The following is a 17413-nucleotide window of genomic DNA, read 5'->3' as shown; positions in this document are numbered from 1 at the left end:
GACGAGGTGTAGGGAACCTGAGGGGCTCTGGCGTTCCTAGGCGGTGCCCCCGCTGCTTAAGCAACCATGCGGTAAAGCATCTCACCACCTGCGTGCGTCGCCAGCTCCCCTCCACTCCTCTCCCCTCTCCCCTGGTCACCATCCCGCCCTCTTCCCTCCTCCTTCCTCTTTTTTCCCCTCCTCCTCTCCCCCCTCTTCCCGCCTCCTCCCTCCCTCTCTCCCTTCTCCTCCCCCGATTCCGAGCACTCTATTTAAAACCAGTTTCCTGCTCCACAAAATGGCCTCCGCGTTTGACACCTGCAGTCACGTGATCCGCCGCCCCCTGGGCTTTGGGCCTCTCTTGGCCTAACTCCGATTTCGGGGAGTCTGCTCACGAAAACGCTACGGTCAATTAGTTTGGAGAAATCTCACAACACATCCAAGTCCGGGGGCTGAGAAAGGACAGAATACTCCCAAGAAGCAATGGAACAGCGAAAACTGGAGACGTTACGGAAAGAAAAGGGGAAAACGCCTAAATTAGATTTTAAGGTATCCCAGCTGGCGGAAAGCGGGAGGCGAGGAATTCTCGCGAGATCTCGAGACCTCCTAGACCTTGGCTAGGGTAATAGCGGAGGACAGGGGAAGTGGAACTCAAGCGAACTAGGACAGTATTTGGCGCTCTCAGTGCCAAGGTAGGACGACGAGCCGGGGACGCGACCGACTAGGAAATCCCGCGAGGTTAGGACTAAACGAGAGCGCAGTAGCTAGGCAGAAGTCGTAGCGGCGGGAGGAGTGCGGGTGTGAGAGGGAGGGCACACGTCTTACGTGCTGACGTAGCAGCCGTTCCAGCGGGTATATTAGATCAGTGGCCGCGCCGTGCGCCTTAGAGCCGCAGTTCTCCCGTGAGAGGGCCTTTGCGGTGAGCCAAACACATTAGCTCAGCAGCGGAAGACTCCGAGTTCTCGGTACTCTTCAGGGATGAGTCATGTGGCGGTGGAAAATGCGCTCGGGCTGGACCAGCAGGTGAGCCGCAGGGAGCCTACCAGGGTTGTTGCTGCATGAATTCCCTCCCCTGACCTAACCTGGTTTGTGGCGCAGTGCTAGCTGGTATCCTCAGTTCCCATTTGCTGGGTCCCTCGGGCTGGCGAGTGTGAATGCCCTAGGGCTGTGGGGGAACGGGAAGGTGACAGGAATGGTAGTTGTGGCTGTCGTGGGGGCCCCTACTTGGCTCGCGGTATTGTCCCCGGCCCGAGCACAATGGCGGCTTTTGTGTGTGCGTGCGCAGGCGGGCGGAGGGGGAGGGGCGCGCGCTCTCGCGGAGGCGCGCACGCGCGAACCTCGACTGACAAGTGACCCATGGGTGGGGGGGGTGGCGGCGTGGCGCGGTGGTTCACGAATGGGGACCTTTTTGGTCCTGGGGGCTCCGGCGCTCGCGGCGTGCGTGGCTCGGATTCCGGTCACAGAGCCGAGCGGCGTTGGCGTGTGTGTGTGTGCACGCGCGTGTGAGCGGGAGGAGGAACGCGGCCCTGGAATGTGGGAGGGGGCGGCGCGGGGGGTGGCCTTCGCGCGGGGTAATGGCGGCGGCCTCCTTTGTGTGGTGTCGGGTGGCTGGGCGGCGCTGCGGCCCACGAGCGGGAGAGGCCGGGCCGCCGAGGGCCCGGAAACGGGGATGGATGGGCATCTTGTTCCTCCCGGGCTTCCTTCCGCAGGTCTTTTTCGCTCCAGCCCGGCTTCCGCAGGCCGGGAGCCACGGCCCGTGAGGCCGCGTTTCCGGAGTGGAAAGTTTTGTGACGCAGATTGGGGGGGGGAGAGGGAGGGGGAGGGAGGAATGGGCCGCTGCGTGCGCGGTTGCGCCGGGCTCTGGGGTTCGTGGTTGAACGTGGTGGGGAGACGTCAGGGAGGTTTGCGGCCCCCCCGCTTCACATTCTCACCACAGTCACTGTGTGGCGATTTAGCCCAGGGCCGCGCGTCGTTTTGGGGGGTGGGGGATGCCACGGAGTGTACGAGTGTCCTCAGGGTAAGGACACTTTGATGCGGGCGTTTGATTAGGGACTCGGCTAGAGGAAAAACACCCGGAATGTGGCTTGGGGAGAAATAAACAATTTTGTTGTTGACTTGTTGCTGCTTGTGGACTGAAATTTTGAAATAGGTCAGAGGCTGCTCCGGGTCTGTCGTCTTAACTGGAACGCCCTCTTCTAAGGGTTTAGAGGTAGAGGAGGGGTTCTGGGCTGAGGTGGCAGGAAGTCTGCATCCCTCAGCAACAGTGGCACCGCGCTTCAGAGAAGCTCTTCAGTGCGATGTTTGTTGCCTTTAAGTAAACTTCTGCCTACCACGAGCTCCGAAATTCTGAAACGAAGTCGAGTGACGCAAATGAATTGTCAATAGACTTTAATGTAGTCGTGTGTAATATGTTTTTAAGGGCTTAACGACCTGTTTTGGGGAGGGGGAGCATTTTTTCCATTAATGAATCAGTTTGAATCCTCCAAATTGCTGACGCGTCATGTTAAATGGAGCAGAGACATAAAAAATCTGTTATCAGGAGCATAGGCTGTTCCCAGTTTTAACATTTACCATGTAGGTAGTGCTGTATTTAAGATTCTAGGTAGGAATGAAATTTGTAATCGAAGTAATTGGAAAAAGTATGCAGAGTCGTTAGAATTAAGCAGCAAGCTAATTCACAACTGAGAAAATTGCAGTAACGTAATCCTAACACTTTACAGTAGCATTTAGTGTTTGCCAAGTGCAAAATTAATAACAAAACGTACTGCAACAAGTGCAAAAAGTTTGTTCCTATCCTGCGTTAAAGTATCAGTCAGTTGCTGAGATAACTACTGCAGAGAAAACATGACAGCGTTTTTGCTGATAGAAATTAGGAAATGAGCTGCCTTAACCATAACTCATTTTTTTTTCAAGATTTAGCATCTGCTTCCAATTTTCAGTGCCTCCATTGATGATGCTTGCAATTTGACAATACAACCTTGAGCTTTTAAGAGAGGACTTAAACGTTATGGTATAGCGTATCACCTTTGCAAACAGGTGGCAATAGTGCTGTGACTGGGTACATTAAAAAAATGAAACACTGCTTTTGGCACATGTAGTTTTCCCCCATTGCTTGTAAATTGTTTGTTATTACAGAATGCGATGAAGATAGATCTCTTTTTTAGAATGTTGAGGCTTTGAGCTACCAGTGTAAAGGGATGAGTAGACGTGGAGATAAAGGCAGTAAAATGTGTCCTACTCATTAAGGACCCTAAATGCCAATTGTGCCATTTATGTCCGAAGTGTTCTGAACTTAACTGTGAAAGTGGGAGAACCTGTAGGTACCTACTTCATAGGGTTGTGCTTAGTAGTGCTCAGTAAGTGGTGGTTATATTAATTTTTGTTCTGAAGAGTGCTACCCTCATTTAAAATATTTGTGCAGTATTTAGGGATAAAGGAACTATGAAATGGTCGATAAAATTTTTGTTCTGACATTCTTCAGGTGTGCTTTGTAGGTTTAAAATAATTCCAAGTAGAAACTTGGTGGCATTGAAAACATTTGTCTCCAAATGTTTGGAGCTAAAATGAATCCAATGACTATTTGACATTTTAAAATAATTTAAATTTCTTGAACTTTTACTATGGAAAACGTTACAGGGAAGATGCATTTTGAATGTGTTAAATTTGGACCCAGTTTCTCCTGGATAGCACCACCATCTTGGTGTGGTACCTTCTGCAGTATATACAGTAGTACTGTAGTAAAGTATTTTGCATTTGCTTACAACTTAATTATCCTCGAAGCACATTCCTAGTCACATTCTCCTTAAGAGTTTCACATCCCCGGTGAGGCAGACAGGGCAACTAGTGCTAGTAAATGCTAGAGAGCAAGACTAGTTTTCTCTTAGTGTAATATTTCTGCACACGGGCTGCTAACCGAAGTTTAACTCTTTTCTAGTTTGCTGGCCTAGACCTGAACTCTTCTGATAATCAGAGTGGAGGAAGTACCGCCAGCAGTAAGTAAAACATTTTATGGATTTACTGTGAATATTAGGGCTTTTAAAAAAATTGTATTTCATTGAAATACAGTTGATTTACAATGCTGTGTTACTGAGTATTAGAGCTTTAATACCTTAATATTTCGTTGGATTTGTTTAAAATTTAAGAATTTCCCTGCCAGTCTTTACTGTGTAAAGAATTAGGTGGGTAGCATCGTTGGGGGGTTTGTTTTGTTTTGGCCGCGCCGCGCAGCATGCAGGATCTTAGTTTCCTCACCAGGGGTGGAACCCATGCCCCTTGCAGTGGAGGTCCCGTGTTGTGGTCTTTTGATAACAAAACGGAGTAGTTTTCTTGAATGAAAACAATCATTAAGGACCTTATACAAAACACAGATTATCTCTAGAAGGGTTTGATTATGTCCATTATGAATCCTGAGCCCAGCTTAAAGGTGATGGGAACGTGTATATCACTATTAGAGTGAATCTACCAGAATTAAACTGAATAAAGGGAACATTCACATTGATCAGCTACAGCTATCCCTTTCCCATGAAGAACATGAGACTTAATAATAGAACAAGGTTAGGGACTTCCCTGGTGGCCCAGTGGTTAAGACTCCGCGCTCCCAATGCAGGGGGCCTGGGTTCGATCCCTGGTCAGGGAACTAGATCCTGCATGCCACAACTAAAGATCCCGCGTGCTGTAACTAAGACCTGGTGAGGCCAAATAAATATTTAAAAAAAAATAATAATAATAGAACAAGGCCATAATGAATCTTGGGGTGGTGGTTAGGATTTTAAATGCTGAATTGTTGTATTCTTTTGAAAAGAAGTTAGATATAGAAGTTTTATTTAATTTTTTTTTCCTTAAAAGGGTTTCTTGGATACTTGGTAGAGATTAGTATTAAGGTGTAGGGGATCTTGGTGGTTTATTATTGGCAGTAGACCTGCTTCAGCTCAGGTCTCTTCCTACCCTATTAACCAAAAAGAGAGAAAAAAAAATGTGTATCGGCTGTATGTAAGGTCTGAAAGCACCATTTCTTCAAGCTCTCTTTGTTGCATAGTAAGGGGCATGTCTTCATTTTTAGGCAAGAAGGGCCTCACTGGGCACAGTTACTTGGTATTTGTTTTAAATTTCACTTTATTTGCCATGCTAAGAATCATCTAGGACTTGATCATTCTAATAGAGATCTTTAATAATTAATTCAACCCAGAAGTGAAAAAGTTAAATTGCAGGTTAACTAGAAATAAAGCAAGTTGACTTTACTTGGTGGATATATACATTATTTGCTTTTGATTCTCATCCATTGTCTAGACTGTATTCCTGTGCATACAGAAAAACAGTTGACTTAAACTCTGCCAAGTCTCGAATTAAAATTCACAGTTCCTTGAAATCATTCTCCCTCTTGCAACTTTCCCATGTTACATATATGTATTCTATGTCTTGGAACTTAACCAGGGTAGGAAACAAAAAAAGCCTTTTAGTGGCTAGTTACATGTTTATTACTTTTAGGTTGTTACAGTAACACTTTTGCTACATGTTAAATGATTTACTAATGTTTGTTACATGTTTTTTAGGTTGTTGTAGTAATACTTAAAGTTGTAACTCGTTTGTGGCAATTCTCAAATCATAGCAGGCCTTTTAAAATATTGTGTTAAATTAACCACTAGTGACAAGTTAAATTTATGTATTTGTAGATTTCAACTGTTAGGTTCCAAGTCAAACCTGTTCTCCTTTCCCTTTTAAAATTCTACTTATTAAAGCAATAACCCATTTAAAATAAAAGTAGATTTTTTTCCCCCACTTCTCAATTTCCAAGTACATAGTCAGACTGGAGGACTATAGATTTAAAAAATTTCTTTCCAGCACTGTTCTTTAATAGCACAAATTTTGGCCAAAAAGCTTTAACTTAAAGTTTTATGGAATATGAAGTTTAACTTTGTTAATTTCTTTTAGAAGGGCGCTATATTCCTCCTCACTTAAGGAACAGAGAAGCTACTAAAGGTAAGTCCTTTGAACAACTTGGTTATACCTAATTCTTGCTGCATTTGGAAGTTGGAGCCTAGGGAAAATGAGACACCTGGAGAAGTCTGTAAACTGTGCCTCTCCTGCTACTGGCAGCACTGTTTCAGATATTAGGGTTTACTCATTTTGGAAAAACTCATCTAATGTCAGACAGTGGAAAACTGCATTTCCTATGTCAAACTCTTCTGAGGCCAAGGGCATGGTTTTGTACAATTTCACTAGTCTTGTGCTTAACCTGTGTTTGTAATCATTCACAGCATGATTTCAATTTGAAAAAGGTGATTGGGCACCCATTACTGTGTAAACCAAACTGCTGCATAGTGATGACAGCCCAGTTATTTCTGTCTTGCAGAGGTGCCAAAATGAAGATGGGGTTATTGGGGAATAGTTAACAAGCATTGGGCATGCTCCCAATAGATGGGAGTGATTCTCTGGCTTCATCTCCTTGCCTTAACTGCTTCATTTTAAAGGTCTTGTCTAAAAGGTATCACAACAGCTGGTCTTTTCCCATTAACTTTGTAAATAAGTGACAGAGAACTAGTAGATGGTTCATATTATGGGACAATTGTTTGGGTGCTGTGTATTCCATAAAATAGGTGATCTGAGATTTGGAGGAAAAGGGGAAGGTCAGGAAAACTGAAGGTCAAGAAGGGGGAAGATACTGGATAAAGAAGGCAGGATTGGAAGGGTGGAGAGTCCACAGAAGCACATGGTTTGCTGTCTGTTTCTCCATATCCATATGTAGTCCGTGTTAGCTTCACTGTCCCTGGCAATACATGGAATATAAAATCTGTATTATAATTTCTTAGCTATCATATCATTGCTTTTATTTATTGTAGTCTTTATCGTCATGGGTTCTCATTCCTTAGAATGCACTAGCTGAAATTGACTCCCATGTATATTTAGTGCTTTTCTCCCTTTGTTGCAATAACAAGAATCAAAGCAGGGAGAGAGGCGGTATCATATGGGAGTTAGAGCTGAAAGAGATCTTAGAAATCTAACTCAGCTCTTTATTGGTAGCCAAGACTTGATAACCTGGCTGGTAGAGGCAGGAGTTGGAAGGAAAGTAACCTAACTTATAAACTATCTCTGACTGTTCAATAAAGTGTCACTGAAGCTAGTTAAATCCTCTACTTGTCTTTAAACCGTCTACCTGTTGGGATAATTTACACGTTTGTTATCCCCTCTTACTGAATGTTTATAGCTGTACCCTAGGAACCTGTCTACACTGCGTTGTGTAGGGACGAGGATTTTCCTTTATTATATTCCTAATTCTCATCTGGTAGTATGTACTTCATGTGAACCAGAGCACTGTTCTTAAACTTTTTACTATTGAAACTAAGAAATACTGTATTAAACCAAGTAAACTGACATTCTTAATGTTTTAAATGAATGTCACTTCTAAGAGACATTGAAATAATGGTAACTCCTAGTAAACTCATTCACACCTATAAAATGAATGGAAGTTAAATTGTGATGGTTATGTAACAATACCATAATCATTGTGTTACAGGCAAAGCTATTGATCTTTTAGAAGTGGTATTCATTCAGAACATTTTCAGACTGTCAATTGCTTTGTTTAGTGCACAGTATATTCTAGTGCCGTGATAGGAATATTTCCATTGTCCCTCTGGTCCAGAGATGGGTTAGTCAGTGGAGGGCTTCAGATTTGGAAACATGTTTTAAAGTATTGTCATTTTCTAAATAATATAATAACATGGGTTTGCGGGTTTGTTTTTTTTTTTTGAAGGATTCTATGATAAAGACAGTTCAGGGTGGAGTTCTAGTAAAGATAAGGATGCATACAGCAGTTTTGGTTGCCGTAGCGATTCAAGAGGGAAGTCTAGTTTCTTCAGTGATCGTGGAAGTGGATCAAGGGGAAGGTGAGTGATTTCTTATTTTCTTGCCTTTTTTACGTGTACAATACAGCAATTTAGAAATTGGTCTTTAATTTGTACTCTGACCATTAAGCATGATATTTTTTCCCCTTAGTAGACCACCTACTTGGATGTTAAGTATTATATCTGTTTAATTGTATTTATGTATTTTTTTAACTGTAAGAGGTCTACTAAATTGAACTTGTTATTTAAGAATTAGATTAGAAGAACATTCCTTTTGGCATAATGAAATCAGTTATATTTCTCTAGTTTTACATATTCTACTTAAAAGAGTTTTAGTGAATGGCCTAATTTGGTTGACATTTTCATGGATATTCTATATGACAATTTTTAAACACCTTATATTTTTGATTACACAAGTGTGGTGAACTGACCTCATGCGCCTAATAGCTGTGGTTAGTCCTCTGTGTCCTGATTTTTCGAAAACAGGCCTAAAACTAAAAACATCTTAATTCAGGTAAGGATTATTTTCTACCTTTTTATCCAAAGTTTGTCACACAGGTGAATTGTCCTTTAAGTAGCATCCTGATATAACTGGGACAATTGATATTTGGTGTGATACTTTCCTCTTTTCCCTACCACTAGAAATATTTGGATGAGACTATTTAAAGGTGTAAGTTATATGCTGGTTTCATGTGTATAAGACTGATTCTTCCCCCCCACCCCTCCCAAGAGAAGTTTGTTTTTATTGAACTATAGTTGATTTACAATACCCTTATTAGTTTTAGGTATAAAGACGTGATTCAATTTCAACATGTATGAGGCCTGTTTAGGCTGTGTAATAAGAATAAAGAACGATACTGAATTTAGAAAATAAAGTTATGTAAATGATACAGTCTGGTTAGAGGGCCTTATTTGTCAAATAAGAGTAAGACTGAACTGGATTGTTGACATCCTTGAAATTAGCCATAGCGAACTTCTCTTCAGGCACAGTTCTAGAGTAGTGGTAGGAATCTGATAATGGTTAAATGATAAGATTCTGATTAATTGGTTGTGCTGTTCAGGTTTGATGATCGTGGACGAAGTGACTATGACAGCATTGGTAGCCGTGGTGAAAGAGGTGGCTTTGGAAAATATGAACGTGGTGGAAATAGTCGCTGGTGTGACAAATCAGATGAAGATGATTGGTCAAAACCACTCCCGCCAAGTGAACGCTTGGAACAGTAAGTTTTGAAATGTATGTTAATTGTGATGAAGCCTTATTGGCTATTATACCAAATAAACTTAGCCGATCTTCTGATTTCAGAGAACTTTTTTCTGGAGGCAACACCGGGATTAACTTTGAAAAATACGATGACATTCCAGTTGAGGCAACAGGCAACAACTGTCCTCCACACATTGAAAGTGTAAGTATTTTTGCTTGACTTTTAAGACAGAGGGAAGTGTAAGTATTTTCACAGCACATCAAGATGAGATGGGCTTCCTAAAGGCCTGTATAGACCATGCCTGCTTTGTGTTAACAATCTTTTAAAGTTACTCTGAAAGCCTGCGTCGTTGGTTTGTGGAAAGGGGGAGATTTAGTTCAATGTTACCATCACTAATATTTGAAATAGAAAATGGGTCAGACATGGAAGGAACCCAAAACTTTTCCAGTGTAGGTTAAGCTTAGGGGGTTGTTGTTGTTGTTTTTCCCCCTCCCCCTCAAAATGTAACACGATAACTTTTATTTAAAGCAACTGTAAACTAAAGTACAAGTTGGTTGATAGGGTTTTTTCCCCCATTGTATTTGTATAAAGCAAAATGGCTCCAGGTAGTATTTCTACCTATTTAATCCTGATGAATTTCTTGACAGTTCAGTGATGTTGAGATGGGAGAAATTATTATGGGAAACATTGAACTTACTCGCTACACTCGTCCGACTCCAGTGCAAAAGCATGCTATTCCTATTATCAAAGAGAAGAGAGACTTGATGGCTTGTGCCCAAACAGGTAAGCAGACTTGATAAAGTAAAAAGTTGTCCAGAATACCTTAACCCTGCTGGCTCTCATAAAACCAATACCAAAAAAATACGCAGTATATGAAATATGGAGTATCTAAGTTTCATGAGGAAGCTTGAGTCCTGTTTGTAGCCTGACTGGTATACTTTGATACAGATAAGGAGTAGCTGGATGGTTTCTCTTTTGTCTTAGCCCTTTGGATCCTGTATTACCTCTAGTGTTTCCATTAGGGTGTCTTGGGGAGAGCCTGTAGAAAGTCATGACCCTGATATTGCTACAACAGGGATAGGTTATTGTGATTGCAGTGGTGGGAAAGTTAGCACTATAACAATATTGTATCTGGGATAAGAAGGATAAGATTAGAGAATAGCTTGTGATCCATGGGAATGTGGCCAAGGGAAGGGTCCTTAACCTCCCATCTTTTGGGAATGGGGATAGTTACAGCCTCTGAATTGAGAATAGGCTTTATTATATCTGTGTGAGTTTGGCCAGTTTGAAAGAGTGACAAGATTCTCCCAGTAAAAATATATGGCACTTGAATAATTTGATATCTTTCTTTCCCTATGGAAGAGTGAGAATGTCATCCTTTATACATTATCAGTATGTACAGTACCTACAAGGAAGTGTTAAAAATTGAAATTGACACCAGTTTTGAGACAGAATTCCTGCTCTCTTTGCACAAATGCGAAGAAGTGAATACTAACTACTACATTGTGAGTGACCAGAGTTTGGTATACATCTTCTGTAAGCAAAATATTTTTTTGGATTATGGACCATGTGGTCTCTGTTGCAACTATTCAGCTCTGCTGTTGTATGAAGGCAGCCATAGATATGTAAAATTATTGGTCACAGCTATATTGCAGTAAAGCTTTATTTACGAAGATATAGGTTGGGCCTTAGTTTGCTAACTCCTATTACAGATTGATCAAAGTCGTCACTTGGTATTTTTTAAATTAGCTATTAATTTTTAGAAAATTAACTTGGGAATAAAGTAAAATTGCTAATTAAGTTGTTGGGCAGTTAAAAAACACTTATCTACCAATATATATTCAAAAATAATCAGCTTTTTCTGTGGTTAAATGAATATGCTTTCTTTTAAACAGGGTCTGGAAAAACTGCAGCATTTCTCTTGCCCATCTTGAGTCAGATTTATTCTGATGGTCCAGGCGAGGCTTTGAGGGCCATGAAGGTAAATATTTCTATATAAAATGGGAAATGATTGTAGAACCTTGTAGGTAGCTGTTGAGAAAGCTTTCTAAATGACAGTAAGACTTGTATTCTAACCTGTATAATTACAAACAGTTTTTACATATAATCCGTGAGTTACAGAAGGGAATTATGTGTAATGAACCTTTAAAAAAGGATGTTAAGAGTTTAAATTATAAATTATTTCTTAGGAAAATGGAAGGTATGGGCGCCGCAAACAATACCCAATCTCCTTGGTGTTAGCACCAACTAGAGAATTGGCTGTACAGATCTATGAGGAAGCCAGGAAAGTAAGTATGCATTTCAGAGATTATCGGCTTTCTCATTGATTCTGATGCAATGTTTTATGACCACGTAAAAAATCTTGGCCTTAAAGTTGATAAAAATTTCTTTGCTTACAGTTTTCATACCGATCTAGAGTTCGTCCTTGCGTGGTTTATGGTGGTGCTGATATTGGTCAGCAAATTCGAGACTTAGAACGTGGATGCCACTTGTTAGTAGCCACTCCAGGACGTCTAGTGGATATGATGGAAAGAGGGAAGATTGGATTAGACTTCTGCAAGTATGTTAATTTTCAAATGTGTGGAATGCATTAATTTTAAAAATTACTGGCCATTAGTTTTGTGGAACCTGTCCATAAATTTTAAGATGGAGAAGAGATTTATTTTAGTCTTCCAGCTTTTCCAAAAAGTTTGCTCATGGTAATTTTAATGTTGAAAAATCGGTGACATTTTATTAGAGTCTAAAAATGACGAGACTTTGGGACCAGAGTCAAGTATAAGAGCTAATTTGGATGTGTATCATCTTGGACCATTTATTTAGTGGCAGAGATCCTGTGCTGTGTCTCACGTACATGGGTCAAATTGTGTGGTGTGAGGAATTTAACTACCTGAATGAATAATTAATTGTGCTTATAGAAACAACTATATTAAAACTAACTTTTCTCCTCAAATTCTAAACTGGATTTTTTTTTTTCATGGCAGATACTTGGTGTTAGATGAAGCTGATCGGATGTTGGATATGGGGTTTGAGCCTCAAATACGTAGAATCGTTGAACAAGATACTATGCCACCAAAGGGAGTTCGCCACACTATGATGTTTAGTGCTACTTTCCCGAAGGAAATACAGGTATTGTTTGATGCTGCAAATCTTATTTACTTAGGAATTTGTTTATCTCAATAGACAATAAAATATATTTTTTTCTTTCAGATGCTTGCTCGTGATTTCTTGGATGAGTATATCTTTCTGGCCGTAGGAAGAGTTGGCTCTACCTCTGAGAACATCACACAGAAAGTAGTCTGGGTGGAAGAGTCAGACAAACGGTCATTTCTGCTTGACCTTCTAAATGCAACAGGTATAATTTTAGCATCACTCTGGTGGCTTAGGTAATAAGTCCATTTGGAATCACCTTTATTGCTTTTCTCCTCATCCAAAACATTCTGTTGAAACAGTCTATTTTAATTGCCTCTATTTGCAAGTTTACTAAGTGCGAAGAGAACCAAGCCACTCTTAGTGACAGAAACCTTGTAATGTTTTAACTTTAGGCAAAGATTCACTGACCTTAGTGTTTGTGGAGACCAAAAAGGGTGCAGATTCTCTAGAGGATTTCTTGTACCATGAAGGATATGCCTGTACGAGTATCCATGGAGACCGATCTCAGAGAGATAGAGAAGAGGCTCTTCACCAGTTCCGCTCAGGAAAAAGCCCGATTCTAGTGGCTACAGCAGTATGTATAATATAATCTTATTTTCAAGGTTGCCATGTTCAGCTATTTGCTTTCTTTTAAATGGACCATATGTAACAGAAGTTATTTTCTAGGTAGCAGCAAGAGGACTGGACATTTCAAATGTGAAACATGTTATCAATTTTGACTTGCCCAGTGATATTGAAGAATACGTACATCGCATTGGCCGTACAGGACGTGTAGGAAACCTTGGTAAGTGTGTGGTTACTTGATGGTGTGGTGGTTTCTGATTTTCAGTGTGATTCTTGCAGCAAAGAACTTTCAGGATCTTATTAGAAGAACTCCTATTTTCAAGGAATGCAATTAAGATATATCTTAGCAGAAGTGGCAGGAAAAGTTAGGGTTTGTTCAAAGAAGTTTGAGTTGGTTAAATAACAAATAGTTAGACCTCCTTTTTTAGTATTCTACTTAATACTCTAATATGAAAGTAATACTCTGCTACTTTATGGAAGACCTTAATTTATGTACTTTTTGGAACTGTTTTAGGCCTTGCCACCTCATTCTTTAACGAGAGGAACGTAAATATTACCAAGGATTTGTTGGATCTTCTTGTTGAAGCTAAACAAGAAGTGCCATCTTGGTTAGAAAACATGGCTTATGAACACCACTACAAGGGTAGCAGTCGTGGACGATCCAAAAGGTGAGTTACAGATGGTGTATAATGATGGGGATGGGTGCTATGTCCAAGGTTAACTTTTCAAGGTTATTTAAGTGACATTAAGTTGGTGTCAGCCTTTTCATAGCTAAGGCCTTTTAAAAATCACTATTAGGGAAGATAGGGCTGGGTGGGATTGTTTGAATTGGAAAATCAGAAATTGGTCATGGGGAAGTTTTAACAAGATTTGGGTTGGGTTATCTGGTCGAAATTTCATCTTTATGTGAACTAACACATTTTTTTGGTCCTTGTAGTAGTAGATTCAGTGGAGGATTTGGTGCCAGAGACTATCGACAGAGTAGTGGTGCCAGCAGTTCCAGCTTCAGCAGCAGCCGCGCCGGCAGCAGCCGCAGTGGTGGAGGTGGCCATGGCAGCAGCAGAGGGTTTGGTGGAGGTAATGTTTATATTTTTAACCTCATATCTTTGGGAAGGGGTTTTTTTTCTTTTCCATCTTTTTCAAAGCGTGATTAAAAATATTGGGAATTTCAGCCCTGTAGATTGCTTTCTGTAATTTTACATCAAAATATTTAAAGAAGGGAAAGATTGTATTAAACAGTGGATGACTTAATTAATTTCTCTCTTTTTTAAATCTTTCATTAGGTGGCTATGGAGGCTTTTACAACAGTGATGGATATGGAGGAAATTATAACTCCCAGGGGGTTGACTGGTGGGGTAACTGAACCTGCTTTGCAGTAGGTCACCCTGCCAAACAAGCTAATATGGAAACCACATGTAACTTAGCCAGACTATACCTTGTGTAGCTTCAAGAACTCGCAGTACATTACCAGCTGTGATTCTCCACTGAAATTTTTTTTTTAAGGGAGCTCAAGGTCACATGAAGAGTTGAAAGGAACAATCAGCAGCCCTGTTCAGAAGGTGGTTTGAAGACTTCATTGCTGTAGTTTGGATTAACTCCCCTCCCAACCCCCATCCCAAACTGCATTTATAATTTTGTGACTGAGGATCATTTGTTTGTTAATGTACTGTGCCTTTAACTTTAGACAACTTTTTATTTTGATGTCCTGTTGGCTCAGTAATGCTCAAGATACCAATTGTTTTGACAAAATAAATTTACTGAACTTGGGCTAAAATCAAACCTTGGCACACAGGTGTGATACAACTTAACAGGAATCATCGATTCATCCATAAATATTATAAGGAAAAAACTTATGCGGTAGCCTGCATTAGGGCTTTTTGATACTTGCAGATTGGGGGAAAACAAACAACAAACGTCTTGAAGCATATTAATGAAATTAGTTTCTAATGTGGCAAACTGTATTAAGTTAAAAGTTCTGATTTGCTCACTCTATCCTGGATAGGTATTTAGAACCTGATAGTCTTTAAACAAGCCATTCCAGTCATGATGAGGTGATGTATGAATACATGCATACATTCAAAGCACTGTTTTCAAAGTTAATGCAAGTAAATACAGCAATTCCTCTTTCAATGTTTAGGCAGATCATTAATTATGAGCTAGCCAGATGTGGGCATACTATTACAGGGAAAGTATAAAGGTCTGATAACTTGAGATAGGTTTTTAGAATTCATCTACTTAGACTTTTTAAATGCCTGCCATAAAAGAAATTGAAATGGTAGAATGGCTGACCACAGCAATGACCAGCCCTCATTAGGGCCCTGGATGATTTTTGGTCTAATAACGCATGCTAGTGTTGATGTTTTTTGGTCAAGAGGGTATGAACAGGAAGAATTAATGCAGCAGGCTTTATTTTAAATGCCGATTTACATTACTCTGTTCAAGCTGCGTTGAGATGTTAAACTGGCTTACTATAGACTTTGTAAAAATGGCTCCAGAAGAGTAACAAACTGAAATCTTTGAGATCACACAGGTTGGAAATATGTACATAACTGCACAAGGTGTCGATTCTGCTATACAGTGCAGTTTTAGTCAGTTTTAGTTGCATAGGTTTCCATTGTATTTATAGTCTGTTTATGCTAAATCTGGCCAAAGATGAGCATTGTCCACCACTAAAATGCCTCTGCCACTTTGAATTCTGTGCTAATTTTGTGGCCAGAATGCGGTGATCAAAACGCTCAATCTTTTTACAGTGGCATAGAAAGATGGCAAAAATTTCCTAAAGTGCAATAGATTTTCAAGTGTATTGTGCCTTGTTCTAAAACTTTTATTAAGTAGGTGCACTTGACAGTATTGAGGTCATTTGTTATGGTGCTATTTCAATTAGTCTAGGTTTAGGCCCTTGTACATTTTGCCCATAACTTTTTACAAAGTACTTCTTTTATTGCACATTCAGAGAATTTTATATATATGTCTTGTGTGCGTGTCCTTAAACTTCCAATCTTATTTTGTCTCTTGGAGATTGTTGAACGCAGCTTGTCTAGGAAGGGGATGGGACTAGATTCTAAAATTTATTTGGGACCATGGGAATGATAGTTGGGAAGAAAACTATTTGCACACGACAGATTTCTAGATACTTTTTGCTGCTAGTTTTATGTAATATTTATTGAACATTTTGACAAATATTTATTTTTGTAAGCCTAAAAGTGATTCTTTGAAAGTTTAAAGAAACTTGACCAAAAGACAGTACAAAAACACTGGCACTTGAATGTTGAATGTCACCGTATGCGTGAAATTATATATTTCGGGGTAGTGTGAGCTTTTAATGTTAAGTCATATTAAACTCTTAAGTCAAATTAAGCAGACCCGGCATTGGCAGTGTAGCCATAACTTTCTGATGTTAGTAAAAATAAAATTGGCGACTTTAAATTAAATTATGCCAAGGTTTTGATACACTTGTCTTAAGATATTAATGAAACACTTCAAAACACTGATACGAGGTGTCCAGATTCACAAATATTGTGTGAGTTTTGTTTCGTTGTGTGTTTTTTTTTTTTTTCAGTGAATGTCTGGCTCATTGCAATCCTCAAACATGTGGTTATCTTTGTTGTATTGGCATAATCAGTGACTTGTACATTCAGCGATAGCATTTGAGCAAGTTTTATCAGCAAGCAATATTTTCAGTTAATAAGGTTTCAAAAATCGTGTAAGAGTGGATTTGAACTTGCTGAATGTGAAGATTGAACCTCAAGTCACTGTAGCTTTAGTAATTGCTTATTGTATTAGTTTAGATGCTAGCACTGCATGTGCTGTGCATATTGATTTTATTAAAATAAAAAGTTGAACTGCACAGTCTCTTTTGTTGTCAATTGTGGTTTATTATTAGAGGTGAAAATAAAGTTGTGCTCTTGCCTGGAGAGTTGTAAGGTGTAATTTTTTGGGTTGCCATCCAGTGCTGATTTTTTTTTTTTTTTTTTTTTTTTTTTTTTTTGCGGTACGCGGGCCTCACTGCTGTGGCCTCTCCCGTTGCGGAGCACAGGCTCCGGACGCGCAGGCTCAGCGGCCATGGCTCACGGGCCCAGCCGCTCCGCGGCATGTGGGATCCTCCCGGACCGGGGCACGAACCCGTGTCCCCTGCATCGGCAGGCGGACTCTCAACCACTGTGCCACCAGGAAAGGCCAGAAATAAGATTATTTTGACACAGCACTATGTTTAGTTGTATTGTGGAAGAAAATTTCATGACATGGCAACGTTTTTTATGGGAGGAAACAACAGGTCAACACATTTAAGAGGAGTTGTCTCAAAACAAGTTAAACATGGAGGGTTTTTTTTTTTTTTTTAACAGAATTTATATGATTCAGCAGTTCTACTCCTAGGAGAATTCTACCCAGGAGAAAGAATCTACAATTTAGGCTTGCATGTGAATGTTCATAGCATTATTCACAACCCAAAAGTGGAAACCCAAATGCTAATGAACTGGTGGATGGATGAAGAATAAAGTACTGGTGTTATCTCTATCCTCTGGGCACCCAACCACATCCCTAATTTCCTTACTCTTCAAAGGAGCCCTAGGTGGGCCTGTTAGCACTGTGACATTTAGGTTTTCTGTGGATGAATGCCCTGTTGCAGTTCTGATTTTATTGTATTTTGCAGATATAGTCATGGTTTATAATTGGGGTTGC

General features: G+C 40.3%; 1 protein-coding gene across 3 annotated transcripts; it reads left to right on the top strand.

Moving 5' to 3' along the window:
• The first annotated feature begins 853 nt into the window (after positions 1-853).
• On the top strand, positions 854-16585 carry DDX3X (DEAD-box helicase 3 X-linked). Of its 3 annotated transcripts, none has more exons than XM_081221510.1 (17): positions 854-1002; positions 3914-3971; positions 5911-5955; positions 7727-7859; positions 8879-9037; positions 9103-9220; positions 9667-9802; positions 10915-11000; positions 11209-11307; positions 11419-11579; positions 12001-12145; positions 12227-12371; positions 12562-12743; positions 12836-12953; positions 13248-13401; positions 13671-13810; positions 14017-16585. In XM_081221510.1, the coding sequence occupies exons 1-17, from the start codon at positions 958-960 to the stop codon at positions 14094-14096; spliced, it is 2004 nt and encodes a 667-aa protein (XP_081077636.1). In that variant the 5' UTR covers positions 854-957; the 3' UTR covers positions 14097-16585. The 3 variants fall into 3 exon arrangements, with proteins under 3 accessions (XP_081077636.1, XP_081077637.1, XP_081077635.1); XM_081221511.1 differs by having other exon boundaries at positions 5908-5955; positions 9121-9220; XM_081221509.1 differs by having other exon boundaries at positions 5908-5955.
• The last annotated feature ends 828 nt before the right edge of the window (positions 16586-17413 follow it).

Source organism: Mesoplodon bidens, assembly GCF_964165515.1.
Source record: "Mesoplodon bidens genome assembly, chromosome: X".
In the NCBI taxonomy this organism is placed as follows: Eukaryota; Metazoa; Chordata; class Mammalia; order Artiodactyla; family Ziphiidae; genus Mesoplodon; species Mesoplodon bidens.
Note: the sequence above shows the minus strand (reverse complement) of the source record. Positions and strands in the feature narration are given on the sequence as shown.